The 17,533-nt window shown below is 45.5% G+C and overlaps 1 protein-coding gene across 1 annotated transcript in view; it reads left to right on the forward strand.

The window, feature by feature from the left end:
* Window positions 1-396: 396 nt before the first annotated feature.
* SH3BGR (SH3 domain binding glutamate rich protein) overlaps window positions 397-17,533 on the forward strand; it is a 29,103-nt gene continuing 11,966 nt past the window's right edge. The window contains exons 1-3 of the mRNA XM_075847679.1: window positions 397-629; window positions 6,760-6,945; window positions 15,997-16,077. Of these exons, the coding sequence (XP_075703794.1) occupies window positions 585-629; window positions 6,760-6,945; window positions 15,997-16,077 (312 nt within the window). The 5' untranslated portion in view covers window positions 397-584. The remainder of the gene's footprint in view (window positions 630-6,759; window positions 6,946-15,996; window positions 16,078-17,533) is intronic.

Genomic DNA, 17,533 nt, shown 5'->3' on the forward strand with positions numbered 1-17,533 from the left:
AGTGCCTTAGACGTCGCCTTGGAGATCCGTGAACCGTAGGACCTGTCTTTTTAACACTTGACATTGCGTTTCATGCAATTATTATTTTTTCTTTTCCCTTACATTTTTATTGAATATTTGAATAATATGCATATGTGGTTACAACTTCTATATATTATATAATTGTCGGTTCAATAAATAATTCATTGAATTAAAGGTAAATCGTGGCGCTATATGAATTTTCCACTTCATGCAAATTCTAATTTTTTCTTATAATTCACTTATAAAGCTCAGGGCATCATAAATCAATTGCACGCTTCACAAACTTTCTGATTGGTGTATTATCTTACCTTACCTTCTAGGGGCCGTGGCCAACCTAACCTAACCTGATTAGATGCAGTTGCTAGCCTGCCCACACAACAGATGCCCCGTGAGAACCAATCGCTCCCAAAATATCCCTGAGCCAATGATCAGGTTGCAATGTGTACAGGCTGGGGAGCTGCTGCGGGTTCGGTTTACACACACTGCACTGGGATTCTGTCTGTGAAACACACTCTGGATCCTTGTTACAATATTAACAGGGTTCTTAGAAATCTCCAGACAAAATGGTCATCAAGGTATTTGTCGCCTACGTTGCTGGATCTACTGCGGTAAGTGCAGTCACCATTGTTAAGCTTGCTGGGGGAGAATTTTTATATTTTATGTGTAGCTTGTAGAAAAGTTTAAAAGTAAGAACTGTGAATAATACAGCAAAAATAACATACAAAATAAAAAAATATATACAAAAGAAATGTAATATAAAATTAAAAAAAAGGAATAAAAAAAGCAAAAAAACATTAATAAATAAGACTATATATGCGGACAGGGAAATAAATAACTAAAGACAATTTTATTTGCTATATTAATCTAGGGGTGAGGTTTTGTTTTTCACTGTTAATTTCATAAATATTAAAACAAAAATATTATTTAAAAACAAAGTAAATTTAACAACTGTTGCATTCGATTTTGTTCTAATTTTTTGTGGTCCATAAAGCCCAAAATTTTTTTTATTGTTACTATGTTTATTGTTGTGACACATTTCTAGGATAATTGAATTACACGTCTTTATTTTATTGTATTTTTTATTGTAGTTTAATTTTTATTTTATTTCCCTATACCAGATCTTAATTTTTTTTAAAATAAATATATATAAGAATAAAAGCTTTATACCGCTCCCCTCTTTTAGATCTAATTCCAGGTATGGTAAAAACATAAAAGTCATAAAAACACTCACAATGCCACAACAGATGCAATAACTACATAGCAAAAACTTGGCCTTCTGGTCATTTGAGTCTCCGGATCAAGTAGCTCTTGTGTGTAATATAATACATAGTGGGATCATGTTCGCCCTGAGCACTGGATAATAGGATCATGTCTTTATATACTGTATATATTGGATCAAGTATATTTTTTTGGAATGACCGGAGTATTTACTGTAAAAAGTGGACAACTGGAGTTGTAAGTGACTTTTGGAGGCAAGCGAGAGAGCGAGAGAGAGGCTGCATGGGGGAAGGGACACTGTTTCCTTATATATCCCTGCTTGACAGCTGATCTCTGATGAATTTGAGCCTAGTATGTATCAACTACTCAAAGACAGTTCTTGTGGAGCTGCCGGAGATATTGAAGGAATGCCTAGAAATTTCCAGACAACTGGCACAGAAGGAAATAAAAAAAATAACTAAAAAAATTTGGTAGATGACCTGGAAACATACGGTAAGTCCCTGGGCCGAGAAATTTACCCATTGCTGTTAATAAAGTGCCCAAAGCTGAAAATAAAGCCCCCAGCTCCGTCTCTCCTAGTTCTCTGCGTGAGTTAGTAATCAAAGTTGTACCAGCTTTCTTTTGATGAAGCAGAAAGCTCAGGATGAACAGAGGAACCGGTCTCATCCATAGTGTTATTTTGGGATTGTTTTTCTTAACTGTTTTTACAGCACGTTTCTGGTGTACGGTCGTCATATACGCCAGGAAAATCCGGAAACGTATGCCAAAAAGGTGCCCTTTTGGCATAGGTTTGACCAGGATATGTTGGTATCCGACAACCCCAACTGTACTGAAAAGTCTACTGGGTTTTTAATACAGCTGTATAAGTGTGTATATGTATATAAAAAGCTACGTATACCACTGTGTGGCTATACACGCTATAAATGCCTTTATAGTTGCATATGTCTGCCATTGCGGTATATGTTTTTTGGTGGGCCACTTTGGCTCCACTCATCTTCACTTGGGAAGCCCATCAGCCTACTGACTCTGTGAGGGTGTGGGGGAGAATTCTAGCCCTTTAAAGGGGACTTTACATTCTTCAGTGTATATATTGGCCAGTAACAGCATTTATTTATATTCCTGTGCCTAATTACACCCTTTCTCCCACCAGCAGGGGATATCTCTGTGTTCTAGGTTTGCTTGGTGTTGGGAAAAACGTCCGGACACCATCTTAGTTTGCTACTCTATAACACCACCAGGGCATCGCAGCGTGGCCGCGACATGTCCTGACATCGGGGGCTGCGCTGCTAGCATAAAAGGGCGGTGTTCCCATCATTCAGTGTTCGGGTGGAAGAGTGGAGGAACCCGACTAGAGTGAGAGCTGCTAAAGCTGCATTGGTAGGACAAGTACAAGTGGTTAGGCCTTAGGTAGGGCTCATGCACAGGGCTGTGCCCGTAATCACTGTCCGTGATTATGGGCATGGCCGGCCGCTGATTTCCGGACAGCTACCTGCATTTGTGCGCCGTGTTTCCATATAAAGTATGGGAGCACGGTCCGTAAAAAGCAAAAAAATGGGACATGTCCTATCTTTGTGTCGAGCCTTTCTCCGGCACGGACATCTACCCATAAATATACGGGAAGGTGTCTGTGGGCAATAGAACTGAATGGGTCCGTAATTAGGAATGAAATCTACGGTCGTGTGCAAGGGGCCTCAGTCTGTGGCTTCTGGAGCCAGTTGCGGGTGACGGGCTAGAACCTCTACCCGTGTGTGTGCGGTGCTGTGGTAGGTGAAGGGCAAGAGTCTTCCCATGTGTAAGCAGTGCTGTGGTAGGTGACGGGCAGGAGTCTTCCAATGTGTATGCAGTGCTGTGTGATTTGTGGTAGGTGACGGGCAGGAGTGTCCCCACGTGTAGCTGTGGTAGATGACGGGCATGAAGGTTCCCATGTATATGTGGTGCTATGTGAGCTGTTGGGGACAAGAGTCTCTCCACGTGTGAGCTGTGGTAGGTGACGGCAGGAGGGAGAAGTGTTCATTTTCCTGCTGTGGCCGGTTGTGCCATTTACACTGGCCTAATGAAGTTTCAATTGCCGCAAACTCCTGGTTTTCGTTCCATCACTTCCGCGAAATCCTGCCAGGGGCCGTACACCACCTAAATTTCTAAAGCTGCATAAAATATTGAAATAACTTTGCAAATATTTAGCATTAGGCCCCATGCACAATGAACGTATTTTTGCGGCCGCAATTCACCCGTGCATTGCGGCCGTGCATTGCCCAGGAGCCTGTACCGCAAAAAGAACGGACATGTCTTATTACGGCCGTGTTTTGCGGTCCAGGCTCATATAAATGAATGCATGCGACCATGTGCACGGCCCACAATTTGCGGCGGGTGACACTCCGCGGCCCTCTGAGCCGTAAGTCATGTCCTGTGCACACCACTACGGTCGTGTGCATGAGGCCTTACAGTTTTTCCACAGATCTTTTGATCCATTCACATACAAAGCTGCTTTCAAAATTCTGCTGGTTGTCCTTGGAAACAGACAGCTGTTTAGCTCTACCCTGCTGTCAGTCATGTGATCTAACAGCTAAACTCTGAACTGTGAAACTGTCATCTGAGCTCCCATAATGCACTGCTCTCTGATAACAAAGCATATGACCAATTTTGAATGCAGTGTTAGGCCTCATGCACACGTCCGTGTTTTTGTATCCGCAAAAATGTGAATGAATTGCAGACCCATTTATTTCTATGGGCCCATGCACATGACTGGTTTCCACGGTCGGTGCATTGGCCGGGAGCCTGGACCGCAAATCATGACTGTATAATGACTTGCTCCAATTTTTTGCGGTCCGGGCTCCTGGCCAATGCACAGACCTTTGAAATGAATGTGTGCACGGTCCGTGAATTGCGGATGGCCTGTGGATGACACTTCATGGCCGTCCGTGCCGTAATAACAGGCGATGCACATGGTTACTGTCGTGTGCATGAGGCCTTAGTCTAGAGCTCCGTGACTTGATGGATTTCTTGAGACTGTCGCAACGCAGCCACATTCACTTTCATTACTGCGATGCAGCAAGCGTGACACTGCGATAACACCGAGATCTTTGGCCGTACGACCTGTGTCGTGGCCAAATTCGCTGTGTAGCCCTAGCCTCAATAAGATATGTAGAGAAACGTTATCTCGTTTTTTTTTTAGATCTGGTCAAAATCTTCCCGTCTTGGCAAACTGCTTAAGGAGGGCCTCTGCTAATCCCCCTCCACCCCAACTGCTATAATCGATACCCACATAAATAACAGAAGGCAACAAGGGCTTAGTGAAAGAGATGAGGGCTAGAGCCACCCATTTGTATTTTATGTACCTTATAACCAGGGCCGGCCTTAGGTTATATGGCGCCCCGTGCAAAATTTTCTTTCGGCGCCCTGCCCAATCATATAAAAAATACCACCAAAAAAGTATAATGCCTCCCCCACAGTATAATGCCCTTTTTAGTGCCCCCACACAGTATAATGCTCTCTATAGTTCCCACACACAGTATAATGCCCCCTTTAGTGCTCCTCACACAGTATAATGTCCCCCACACAGTATAATGCCTCTTTAGTGCCTCACACAGTATAATACAACCTTAGTGCCCCCATACAGTATAATGCACCCATAGCTGCCCCATACAGTATAATAATATATTATAACCCCTTTAAGCACACAGTATTTTGTCCTCTAAGTGTGCCCACACAGTATAATGCCCCATAAGTGCCACACGCAGTATATTGCCCCCTGTAGTGCCCCTACACAGTATAATGTCCCCTTAGTGCCCCCCCACAGTATAATATCCCCCCTCCCTGCCCTGGGTGCCACACACAGCTCCGCCTTTGTAGATAGTGCCCCCCTGTAGATAGTGCCATGCAGCCCCCCACCTCCCCCTTGTAGACAGTGCCCGCCAAACAAATAAAACCAAAAACTGTACTCCCCTAGGCCTCATTCCCGCGACGAACTGTGCTGCTCCACATCGCCGATTGGATCCAGTCACGTTGTCACCCTGGCCTGTGCAGGGATCCTGTCCCTGCGCCTGATAGGTTGCAGGCCGAACGGTCTGTAGCCTAGTAAATGGAAGAGCAGTGAGATACCTTCCTGTTCTGGCATAGTGTTCAATAGTATGAGCATCTAAGCCCGGGGGATTCGGAAACAAAAGCAGCGGAAGGGAGCCAGCGCAGCACCCCCTTCCACCTCCTGGAGTGATGCGCTCTGTGCGATGGCACAGGTCGCACACCCCAAAGGCTGGCCCTGCTTATAAGCTGGACATTCAACTGAGGAGCCCAGCCCAAATTATGACACCACGCTCCCCCGCCTCCAAAAGCCAAGCCACGGCTGCACCCAGTATCGGAATTCACTTCACAGATTCAGAAACACTCCTTTGCCACATTTCTACCTAAATACTTTTAAAATAAAAACTGATCTAACCAAATCCCTCACCTGGCCCTTTTTTTATTCCCATAACTCCGCCCACGTTTAACACCTGGCCCAATCCTAGAACCCGCTTTTACCTCTACATATTTTCTCTTTTGTCTTAAAGACAAAGGCCCCGCTATCTTTGGCCCCCTCAACTCCTTTTCCCAGGGCAATCTTGTCCCATCATCTCAACCTACTACTACTATTCCTCCCCTCTGCTTCTTATTTCCCTATAGAGGGAGTCGCAGTGACCCGCCCCCATGGCTTCTGTCCAAAGTTCCGTGTCCTTGACTCCCTTTAGCATACACTCCCTGAGCATACACATGTATTATTAAGCAAAGACACAAGCTACTTTGATGTCAGACACGTAGCTTCTATGGCCAGGTCCTCTTCTTACATAGGGTAAATGGTGCAGCTGTACTGGCCCCCACTCGTGGCATTTCACAGGATGACATTATTATCACCTGATGTACCACGGAGGGTCCCATGGCACTAAAGAAGCCCAGCACAAGAGGTCAACGCGGGCTGGGTTCAGGGTCTAGGGGGAATTTGGGGCAACCTGTGGGGCATCTGAGTCCCTGTATGGGGGAGATCTGAGACAGACACCTGTGGGGGCATCTGAAGCACTGTATGAGGCATCTCTAGCTGGGCATTGGTGGGGGCATATGAGGCTTATACACATTGTTAAAGCAACATTGGGGCTATGACAAAAAATTGCCCATCATTGTATATTTTCTACTGCATTTCCTTCACTCATATAGATTGTGTGGTTAAGGTTTGTACCTCTTTTCCATTTTCAAAGGTTTGAGGTAAACTTTTTGCTTCGGGGAGTAGGGCTGCCTACTGATATTTACCATTGTATTTAGGAAACTTTTTGCCTCTCAATTATTAATTGACCAACCACCATCACAGATTTGATAGGATCTGTCAGTCAATTTTCCTATTGTCCCAAGTCCTGCGTAATTATGCTGTAGTTTCTTTTAACTTTTTGGATACCAATAAAATATCTGGTAAAAATGTTTTTTTTGCATACAATATTTATGGTGGAAAAACCGCTCTAATAAATCATTGATGAAATCCATCTGTCGTCTTATATACAGATAAAAAAGAAACAGCAAGAAGTGCTCGGTTTTCTGGAGGCGAACAGAATTGACTTTGAAGAGAAAGATATCGCATGTAATGATGACAACCGGCAATGGATGAGAGACAACGTGCCCGGAGAGAAAAAGCCCAAGAATGGGATCCCTCTTCCTCCCCAGATCTTCAATGAGGAGCAGTATTGTGGGGTAAGGTGCCAAAATAGAGGGTCATAAAGGCCCATCAGAGTATTGGAGAATCCTCCAGTGGATCCAGGGTATTATTATACATATTTATTTCAAATTGCCATAGGAAATACAGAAGGGTTAAAATCCCTAACATGAGACAATTAAAACAACAAATACAATAAACATGAGCTTAATGAATGACAGACTGGTACAGAAGACGTGAAGACCCTGCCCGTTAGGGATTACTGTCACGATGCGGGGGGTGGACCCACTGGGCCATACCGCGTAGCGGGATGGGCAGCTGGCCAAACAGGTATAGTACAGAGTCTATAGTCCAGAGAGGGTACCTGAGGCAATGTGGACAGCAGCAAGGCAGGATTGGCTGGGACCAGACGGCAGGCAGACGTTGGGCGTAGCGTAGCAGAACAGGCGTGGAATGTGGCACAACACTGCAACAGCTCAACACGGCACTAGATCTGGATAGCACGGGAACAGCATACAGGAACAGAGAACACTAGGAGAATGGAAGACACTAGGGGACCATTAGCAGGACAAACTTTGGGTAACGAACAACGCTCAGGCAAAGAACAAGAGGGCAGGGCCTCTTTTATAGCCCAGTAGCATTCTGGGCTAGATTGCAGACTTCCTGCAATTATGCGTGCACTGGCCCTTGAAGACCGTGCACGCACGGGCACGCGTGCCCTTCAGAGACAGTCTCGATACCTGGAAGTGAGTGCCGGCGCCTCACAGGAGGAAGACGCTGCAAACAACTCGGATGGCCATGGCCATCGAGGGGTAAGTTAGAACAACGTGCCGTGGTCATAGACGTTACAGTATCCCCCCTCTTACGGCCCCACTTCTTGGGACCAGAGCGGGAGAGAAACTTCCTCATGAGGACAGGGGCATCAATGTTCTCTTATGGCTCCTAAGATCTCCCTTCTGGACCGAAACCCCTCCAATCCACTAAATAAAACGTCCTTCCTCCCACCCTCTTGGTGGCCAGAATCTCCCTTACTTCAAAAGTCCCGGAAGTGCCGCCAGGGACCACTGCGGAACTAGGAGTCCTGGAGTAGCGATTCAGGACCACGGGTTTCAGTAAGGAGACATGGAAGGAGTTAGGGATCTTGAGGGTAGGAGGCAGCCGCAGCTTGTAAGACACCGGGTTGATCTGTAGCAGGATTTCGAAGGGTCCGAGGAACCTAGGGGCAAATTTGCAGGATGACACCCTCAGCCGGATATTCCTTGAAGACAACCAGACCTTTGTACCTGGAAGAAACTGAGGAGGAGACGAGTCAGGAACCAAGTCGATCGGACAATCATATGCTCGATGTGGCGGCAAGGTCTCCGCTTCCTTCTTATCGAAGACATCGGAGAACATAGAGAAACAATAAGGCAACTGTAATGATAGGGGTAGGGAAACGGACAAGTGAGCCCTAATCTACCCGCCACTCTGTCCCTGCCTACTTGCAACGACCCGCCCTAGGCGACGGGGTACAACTGGGCGGCGGTCCCTACGCTCAGTAAGTGCACAAGACAAACCTACAAGGGAATATAAAGCAAAGGGAAAGGGGCAGTTGCCCACGGCAACACCGTGAGCAACAGAGTGGTGAACGAGCCAAGTCAAACCAGGAGAGCACGAGGTACAAAACGCAGAGCAGAAGAGTCGTCAGAAAGCCAGGGTCAGAATGGAGCAGGATCAAATTGTTAGGAGCTGTAGCTGGGCCAGGAAACCACACGGAAAGAATCACAAGCAAGGAGGAACAGGAAAGGCAGGTATAAATAGACAGAGGGCGGCAGCTAGCTGAGTCTGGCCAGGCTGCGATAGGCTCTCCCACTCCTAAGCCTGCCAGCCTGATTGGTGGAAGCTGGAGTCAGTCTCAGAGAGATAGACTCAGGTGAAGACTGATTACCTCTGGAAGTTAACTCTGAAGCTGTGCCTGGCAGATCCTTTACAGCAACCCTGGCAATGACTGAAGCGGAGGAGGCTGTAGTGGCTGGATATGACCCAGACAGCGGTCGAGACACGTCGGGCCCCACGGTAGAACCTCTCCAGAGTTCCAGTCCAGGACTGGGGCGTGCAAACGGAGCCAAGACAAACCCAGCAGCATGGGGTTGACGGCCTTGTACAGGACAAACAGGAAGATGAGCTCAGCATCACAAGCTCCCACTTGAAGTTTTAATGGCTTGGTCACAGACACAACTGGGTCAGGCAATGGCAGTCCATCTACCGAGGCAACGATCAATGGCCTTTCCAGTAGGACAGTGGGCAACTGAAGAAGATCCACAAGGTCTTGGCAGATGAAATTGGCTAAGAAGCCAGAATCCAGGTAGGCAGAGACCGGATGGGGCCTCTCGCCAGCAATGATGGTTATGGGAATGAACATTTTGGAGGAGAGTTCTTGATTAAATGCAGTGGAGCCCAGGGTTGTCTCTCCAACCAAACCTAGGCGCTGGGTTTTTCTGGCTTCTGAGGACACAGACGCACGACCTGGCCAGCGAGGCCGCAATATAAACAGTCCAGAGGTGCGCCTGCGCTGTTTCTCCTGGACGGACAATTTTAGCCGATCCACTTGCATCGGAACCTCGGGCAAAGCAGTAGAAGGTGGCAAGAGGGGTTGCTGGAAATTGGGCGCCAGTCTAGGAAGCCGTCTCTCCTGACGAATTTCATGAGATTTCTCCCTCAGCCTTATGTCCACCAAGGCCTCGTTGTTCCAGGATAGTTCTCCTGCCAGGGTATGGAACTGGATGGTGTATTCGCCCACGGAGGTGTCCTCCTGGCGATGGTTAAAGATAGCAGTGGCTGCCGATGAGACTCGTCCTGGCTCCTCGAAAACAGTCCGGAATAACCGCACAAACCCCTGGAAGTCTTGAGTCTTGGGTCCCTGACGTTCCCAGATAGGGTTTGCCCATGCCAGAGCCTTGCCGGGAAGTAGAGACACGATTAAGATGATCTTGGTTCCGTTCGACGGAAATGCTTGGGTGTGCAGGGTAAAATGGATATAGCATTGGTTCAGAAACCCTCAACACGTACTAGCGTCTCCATAGAACCGAGACAGCAATGGCAGTGAGAACCGAGGATCCGAGCCGGAACTGCCAGGAGGTGTAGCAAGCAGGGGGGTCGATCTAAGGAGCTTGCATAGAGGCAGGAAGAGAAGCAGCTAGTGTCCCTAGCTGCTGTGCCATGGAGTCCACTGCCAGAAGAAGTTGATCCTGTCTAGCTCGGTGATCCTGCAGGTCCGCCTGCATGGCTTGGGAGGGTGACATGCACTTGAATTGACCAGTGGAGTCCATGGCGTGCAACCTTCGGAGACCGTCTCGATACCCGGAAGTGAGTGCCGGCCCCTCACAGGAGGACGACGCTGCAAGCAACCCGGATGACCATGGCCACTGCCGTCGAGGGGTAAGTTAGAACCACGGGCCGTGGCCATAGACGTTACAATTACTCTGAGGGAAGGTTATGGTAGAAGCCCTTCATCCGGTAGAGTAGTGGCAGCACGGTTAAAGTAGGTTGTAAGCTTTTCTGTAGAGGTGGGTTTTCAAGTTGCTTTTGAAGCTTTGGATGGCGGGAGGGTTTGAAATGTTGGGGTAGTGAGTTCCAGAGTATGAGTGATGCACAGGAGAAATCTTGAAGCTGATGATATGAGAAGCTGACAAGAGGAGAGTAGAGATGAAGGTCTTGTGAGGATTGGTGATTACGCTTGGGGAAGTATCGGGAGATTAGGGCAGAGATGTATGTAGGGGAAAGGTTGTGCTCAGCCTTGTATGTCATAGTTAATATTTTGAAATGGATTCACTAGATAATGGTTGCCAGTGAAATAACTGGCAGGGTGGGGAGGCAGTAGAGGTCTTGGGGAGAGGTAGATTAACCAGGCATCAGATTTGAGGATCGATTGGAGGGGTGCATGAGTGTTAGATTGGAGGCCACAGAGAAGAATGTGGCAGTGAGATGATGAGCGCATTTACCAACAAGTGGTGTTCGAGTGGGAGACATTAAATGCTCGTTTGGTGAGGTATGTAGAAATAAAAAAAAAAAAGGTAAAGTCTCTCATACCAAGTTGTGGGGAGACTTTGCCACAAGAAGAAATGGTCGATCATGTCAAAGGCAGATGACAGGTCTAGAAGGAGGCGCACAGAGTAATGTTCTGAGGCTTTGGCAGTTAATAGATCATTAGTGACTTAGGTTAAGGCTGTTTCAGTAGAGTGGTGGGGTCGTAAGCCAGATTGTAGATGTGGACGTGGTGCTTAAGGAATTTTGAGGCAAATGGGAGTAGAAAGGGACTGTGAGGACAAAGAGGCTGTGTCAAGGGAAGACACCAGTGCTTATCTATAGGTTGAAGAGATGGGTTAAGGCTGGGATAAAGACAGTAGTGAGACAGTAGTAAGGTTGGGGATGAGGTTCAGAAAACTTCTGACACAATAATGGGTGTTAAAAGTCCAAAAGAAGACAACCCCATTTGGAGGTGACTTTGGAGCTAATCACTTGCCTCGATTTATTATTATTATTTTTTTATATAGGGTAATTCACTAATAAACTATTAGACCTTATTGATATGTCCTGTGTGTTCAATGATAGCAACAAATATTGTGATGTAATTAGTCATTTACATTTTCTGTATAGATGTAGGGTGGACTCTTAGAATAACTTCCTGTGGTGGACCCAAGGAACCCAAGTCCGACACTGACCTAGGGTTTACTTTCTTATGGGTTCATTTACAAAGAACCTATTAGACCTTATTGATGATATCTTCTGTGTGTTCAATCATAATGACAAAGATTACGATGCAATTTGTTACTTTTCTCACCAAAGAAGTTGATCCTCTCAGCCACAATTGGTTTGGTGCTGGCTAGACTGGTATGCGGAGCCTAAGGTGTCTCACTTTTCTTCGCCCTTAACCCCAGCAAGGAGGTATAGACTTTCCCGGTTGAATTTCCAGAACACAGTCGCTAGAGTAGTCACCGATTGGCGTGCATTGTAGAAAAAAAATGTCTGCAAAGTCAGGAAAATAGCCAGGGGTTGTCAACGGACTAGCATTTAGGATGTAACAAGCCGGTGGATGAACCATAGTCAGGAGTCAGGCTAGGAGGCTGGGAACCAGTCAAGAAATCCAAAGGTCGATGCAGGAGCGAAATCCAGGAACAAGCAAAGCTCAATGTCCGGGTCAGAATCAACAGTCTGGAACAATAAGGTCAGGGACAGGAGTCCATAGCAATAAAAGGAACAATACCCAAGCAAGGAAGAACCTTGATCTTCAGGCAAGGAGATGACCGGGGTCTTCTTTAAGTAGACCACCTGGGTGACAGAGGGAAGCGCCAGATGCCGTAGCAACCAGACCCTCCCACAGAGTACAGCAGTAGCTGCAAGAAGAGAGAGAGAGACCATAGTGGGATCCTGGCACAGTATAGACCAATAGCCATGAGTAAGGACGTTGTATTCGTCCAAAACGCGGAGGCACCGCTCAATATTACTTACCATCCTTGTATCTGGGACACATTTCTTTTAAAGCATCTGGAATAAAATTGGAACCAAGTTTCCTTTTAAACTAAACTTCTGCGTCTGCGCTGGATCATTATCTCCATTTTCCTGGCACAGTAGTGACCGCAATTCGATGCAATTGGACTTGTACATGTTCTATATAGATGTAGGGGGGCCCTCTATCATTTTCTCTGATTGGCTAAAGGTGCCCTAGTCTGACTTTGCCAATTTATACAGCAGAACATAGCGGCATCTTATGGCAGCTCCCAAAGAGAGTATTCATGGTACTTATCTCTGTCTTCCGCTGGGCAGGGGCCACCCAATATCCCATGAAGACCGATACAGTTCATTGATATGTCCTCATCACGTAATCAGGATTTATATGTGCGAAAAAGCAAGGGATGATGGACAAAGAGTTACTTTGTGTATGTTCTCTGGCAGGATTTATTGCATATATAACCTTCCCATAACAGTGATTGTATTGCCAGTTGTGCTGAATATGCTCATGTACTAAAAACCCCACACATTTTGAAAAGATCTCTAAAGGGCCCATGTAAGGTGGGAATGGTCCATTGTATTATGGGTGTATTTCCGCATGGAGGCATTGAGTCTATGGCAGAATACAGTGCCTCACGGAAGCACCATATGGCGGCACATGGCGTGATTACAGCTATGTAATACTGAGCCATAGGGACTCTGTCTACCGCTGTACACGCTCCATGTATACGACTTTGCTCTACATAAAATAAATACATTTAATTAAATATCATCCAAATAATAGTTTTTGATTGTGAATCAATCATCAAATTATTAGTAGCTTTGCAGTAATGCACTTACATGAAGCTCAAGGAGTGGATACAACTGAAGCAAACCCTCAGCTGTAGATTTCTAGAGGTTCTTCGACCTTGAGATGTAAACCATAATGTTCTCAGGGCCGGAATTATGGGTGTATGATCTGTGCAATTTCATTTTATCCATCCAATATAATTAAAACCAATATGCACTTAGTACCACACAGCTTTTTCTGGAGCAAAAAAACCCAAAAAACCCAAGTCGCTTTAAAAAAGATTTGTCTTTTAGCTTGCGTATACACCTTTAAAGGGTATGTTCACCTTTGTACAACAATCTACATAATGTATTACATTACTTATCTTGTACTGATCCTGACTTACAGCCTGTATTATTTTCCAGAGCTGCAGGCACAATTCTGCAGGCTTCAGAGCTGAAATCTCCCAGCCTCCCCAGTGATTTGCATTCTGGAAAGTGTTGTCTTCACTGCAGGGGCTGTACAGTAATCTGATGTAGGAAATATCAGTACAATATATCCTATTGTGCAAACGTTTTGGGTAGTTGTGGAAAAATGCTGCAAAGTAAGAATGATTTAAAAAATAAAAAAAATAGAAGTGTTAGGCCCTGTTCACATGGAGTTTTTTTGCATGCAGACAAATCGGCCTCAAAATTCCGTCAGGAATTTGACCTGCCTGCTCTCTCTTTGCAGCGTTTTTTGCGAAAAACGCAATCTCTGCCTCCTCATTGATGTCAATGGGAGGTCAGAGATGGAAACGGCTGAAGAAAGGGCATGTCTCTTTTGTTTTTCCCGCAAACGTTTTTTAACACGCAGGAAAAAACACCTCTGCCTCTCATTGGAATCAATGGGAGGCCAATTTGGGCATTTTTTGGAGCTGTTTCCGACTTTCCCACATCAAAAACAGCGCCAAAATACTCAGTGTGAACTAGCCCTTAATAGTTTTTTTAATTAACAGAAAGTGAATGAACAGAATTCTAAATCAAACCAATATTTGGTGTGACCACCCTTTGCCTTCAAAACAGCATTAATTCTTCTAGGCAGGGGCGTAACTAGGAAAGACTGGGCCCCATAGCAAACTTTTGACTGGGGCCCCCGCTCCGCTGGGTAATGCACAACCCCCCCTTGTAGATAGTGCCTCCCTATAGATTCCACCACACAGCGCCCCCTATAGATAGTGCCATACAGGCCCAAATCCCCCCTGTAGATAACTTCATACAGCCCCCCCTGTAGATAACATCATACAGCTCCCCCTGTAGGTAACGTCATACAGCCCCCCCTGTAGGTAACTTCATACAGCCCCCCCTGTAGGTAACTTCATACAGCCCCCCCTGTAGATAACGTCATACAGAACCACCCCTGTAGATAACGCCATACAGCCCCCCTGTAGATAACGCCATACAGCCCCCCCTGTAGATAACGCCATACAGCCCCCTCTGTAGATAACGCCATACAGCCCCCTGTAGATAACGCCATATAGCCCCCCCTGTAGATAACGCCATACAGCCCCCCCTGTAGGGAACGCCATACAGCGTTCCCCCCCTCCCAAAAAAATGCGACCTACAGTGTGTCCTACAAAAGACATGTATCCCCTATCCACAGGATAGGGGCTACATGTGTGATCGCTGGCAGCGATAGGGAGAACGGGGGACCGAAAGTCCCCCGAAGTTCTCCATGACTAACCTCTGACTTCCGGCGTCTGCGCAGCTCAATAAAAATGAAAGGAGCACTGGTCACGCATGCGCACAAGCACGACCGGCGCTCCATTCATTTCTACGGAGCTCCCGACACAGACCCCGGAAGTCCGAGGTTTGTGATGGAGAATGTCAGGGGACTTTCAGTCCCCCGTTCTCCCTATCACTGCCAGCGATCACATATGTATCCCCTGTCCTGTGGATAGGGGATACATGTCTTTTGTTTAATGGCCGAGCGGGGAGATACCTCCCTACTCTGCCAGAGTGTTCAGTGGCGTCGCGCTGTAGTAGCCATAGCGGCTGCTAGCGAAGCCTCCGGCCATGGTGGGGGCCCAGTGTCGGCGGGCTACACGGGCCGCCTCATGCCGCGGGCCCCGTAACAGCTGCTATGACTGCTACGGCGGTAGTTACGCCACTGAAGATAAGTAATGTGTGTAACACAGTGATTACACCAGCCGCATAGTGAGCGCAGCTCTGGAGTATAATACAGGCTGTAACTCAGGATCAGCACAAGATAAGTAGTGCAATTTTATATACACAGTGACTCAACTTTTTTGTCTATGTATAAACTATAAGGGTATGTTCACACGCACTAATTACGGACGTAATTCGGGCGTTTTTGCCCCGAATTACGTCCGAAAATAGCGCCTCAATAGCACTGACAAACATCTGCCCATTGAAAGCAATGGGCAGAAGTTTGTCTGTTCACACGAGGCGTAATTTACGCGCCGCTGTCAAATGACGGAGCGTAAATAGACGCCCGCGTCAAAGAAGTGACCTGTCACTTCTTGGGGCGTAATTGGAGCCGTTATTCATTGACTCCAATGAATAGCAGCGCCAATTACGTCCGTAATGGACGCGGCGTTCAAGCGCCTGCACATGCCGTTACGGCTGAAATTACGGGGATGTTTTCAGGCTGAAACATCCCCGTAATTTCATCCGTTACGGACGCCCTCGTGTGAACATACCCTAAATTGAGTTTATATGGGAACATTTAATTTAAATACAGACACCATATCAGTACCATTTCTTGTATAATCTAATAAATGTAGCAGAGTTTTCGCAGTGTCCTTTTTCAAACCAGTCTGTTTTTTTTCCAGGACTTTGAGTCTTTCTTTGATGCTAAGGAAGGGAATGGAATTCATGTGTTCCTAGGTCTGGCTCCACCTGCAAGCACAAAGGTAAATGATACTAAATGACATTATATTGCATGATATTACATTATATTGTATGACAGTATATTATATAACATATTTTTTGACTTATTACATGATATTTTATTATAGTATATATTCTATTACAGTATATTATGACGTGATATTATAATATATTACTATATATTACATTTTCTTCAATTACAGCATACTATGACATTATATTACTTGATATATACTATATGACATGACATTATATTACAGTTTATTAAGTTATATTCTATTATGGTATATTATATGACAGTATTGTGTTAGATTATTTGACATATTACATTTTATTCTATTACATATTATGACATGATATTTGACATATTACATTATATTCTATTACAGTATATTAGAGTATATTGGCATATTCCATGCCTCTCCTATATCTGGTTTGGTAAATTTTCACATTATGCTAGTCATATTTACTCTCAGGTACTTATAAATGTATCATCATCTCTTATGTATCACAGAAATGACGGTATGTTATTTCTGTAGGGGTTATAAATTTTATAGTCGTTCTCTATAACTAATTTCAACTAAAATATTATTATTGTTTTCTCAGTTCTCGGAATACAAAACACTCATTTGTTTTTGTATTACTTCTAGTCTGTGAATGAGCTTAGTGCCATCTAGTGCTCATCATGGGCATAGTCCTGCCAGTTATAACATCAACAAAACAATAACACATACATAATAAATAATACATATTAAAAATGAAACAACACCGAGAGATCCCGTCTTACAATACACGCCACCTCCTACATTATGTAAGTGGCGCTGCCAGTATGCAGCAAGCTCAAATATGACTCATTAACAAGTGAAGAACGACCTTCTCTATCTCCTTAAAGGGATTGTCCAGGATTAGATTTTTATGGGTTGTGTCTGGTATTGCAGTTCAGCCCCATTCACTTGCAGTGAGATGAGCTGCAATACCAGACCCAGCCCATGGACAGGCATAGCAATCTGGGGACAACCCTTTTAAAGGCTATGTGCACATTTGAACTGGTGTGTTTTGTTTTGTTTTTAAAGGAAGGGTGTCGCGAAAAAAATAAAAATTTATTATCAATTTGCCTTTAGTGTGTTATTAAATAAAATAAATGTTATTTATTTGTGTTTTTGTGTTTTACTTTTTTCTTTTTTCTTACTTTTACTTCACTTTGGGGGCTGCCATTTTTTTTTTCATCTCTGTATGTGTCGATTAACGACACATACAGAGATGGAATACGGCACACACAACCCCATAGAGAATGCGAACGGGAGCCGTTCCATTCACTATAGTGTACGCCGTCTGTGTGGGAACGGCGCATGCGCAGCTCCCACACAGTCCAAAAGGAAGGTCTTCGGCAGAGCCACGTCCGGCGCCATTTTCATGTGGACCAGAAGCCGCGGCCGGACAGTAAGATGACTACTTCCAGGCGCGGCTTTCGGACATATG

The sequence above is a fragment of the Rhinoderma darwinii genome (assembly GCF_050947455.1).
Source record: "Rhinoderma darwinii isolate aRhiDar2 chromosome 5 unlocalized genomic scaffold, aRhiDar2.hap1 SUPER_5_unloc_6, whole genome shotgun sequence".
Lineage (NCBI taxonomy): Eukaryota > Metazoa > Chordata > Amphibia > Anura > Rhinodermatidae > Rhinoderma > Rhinoderma darwinii.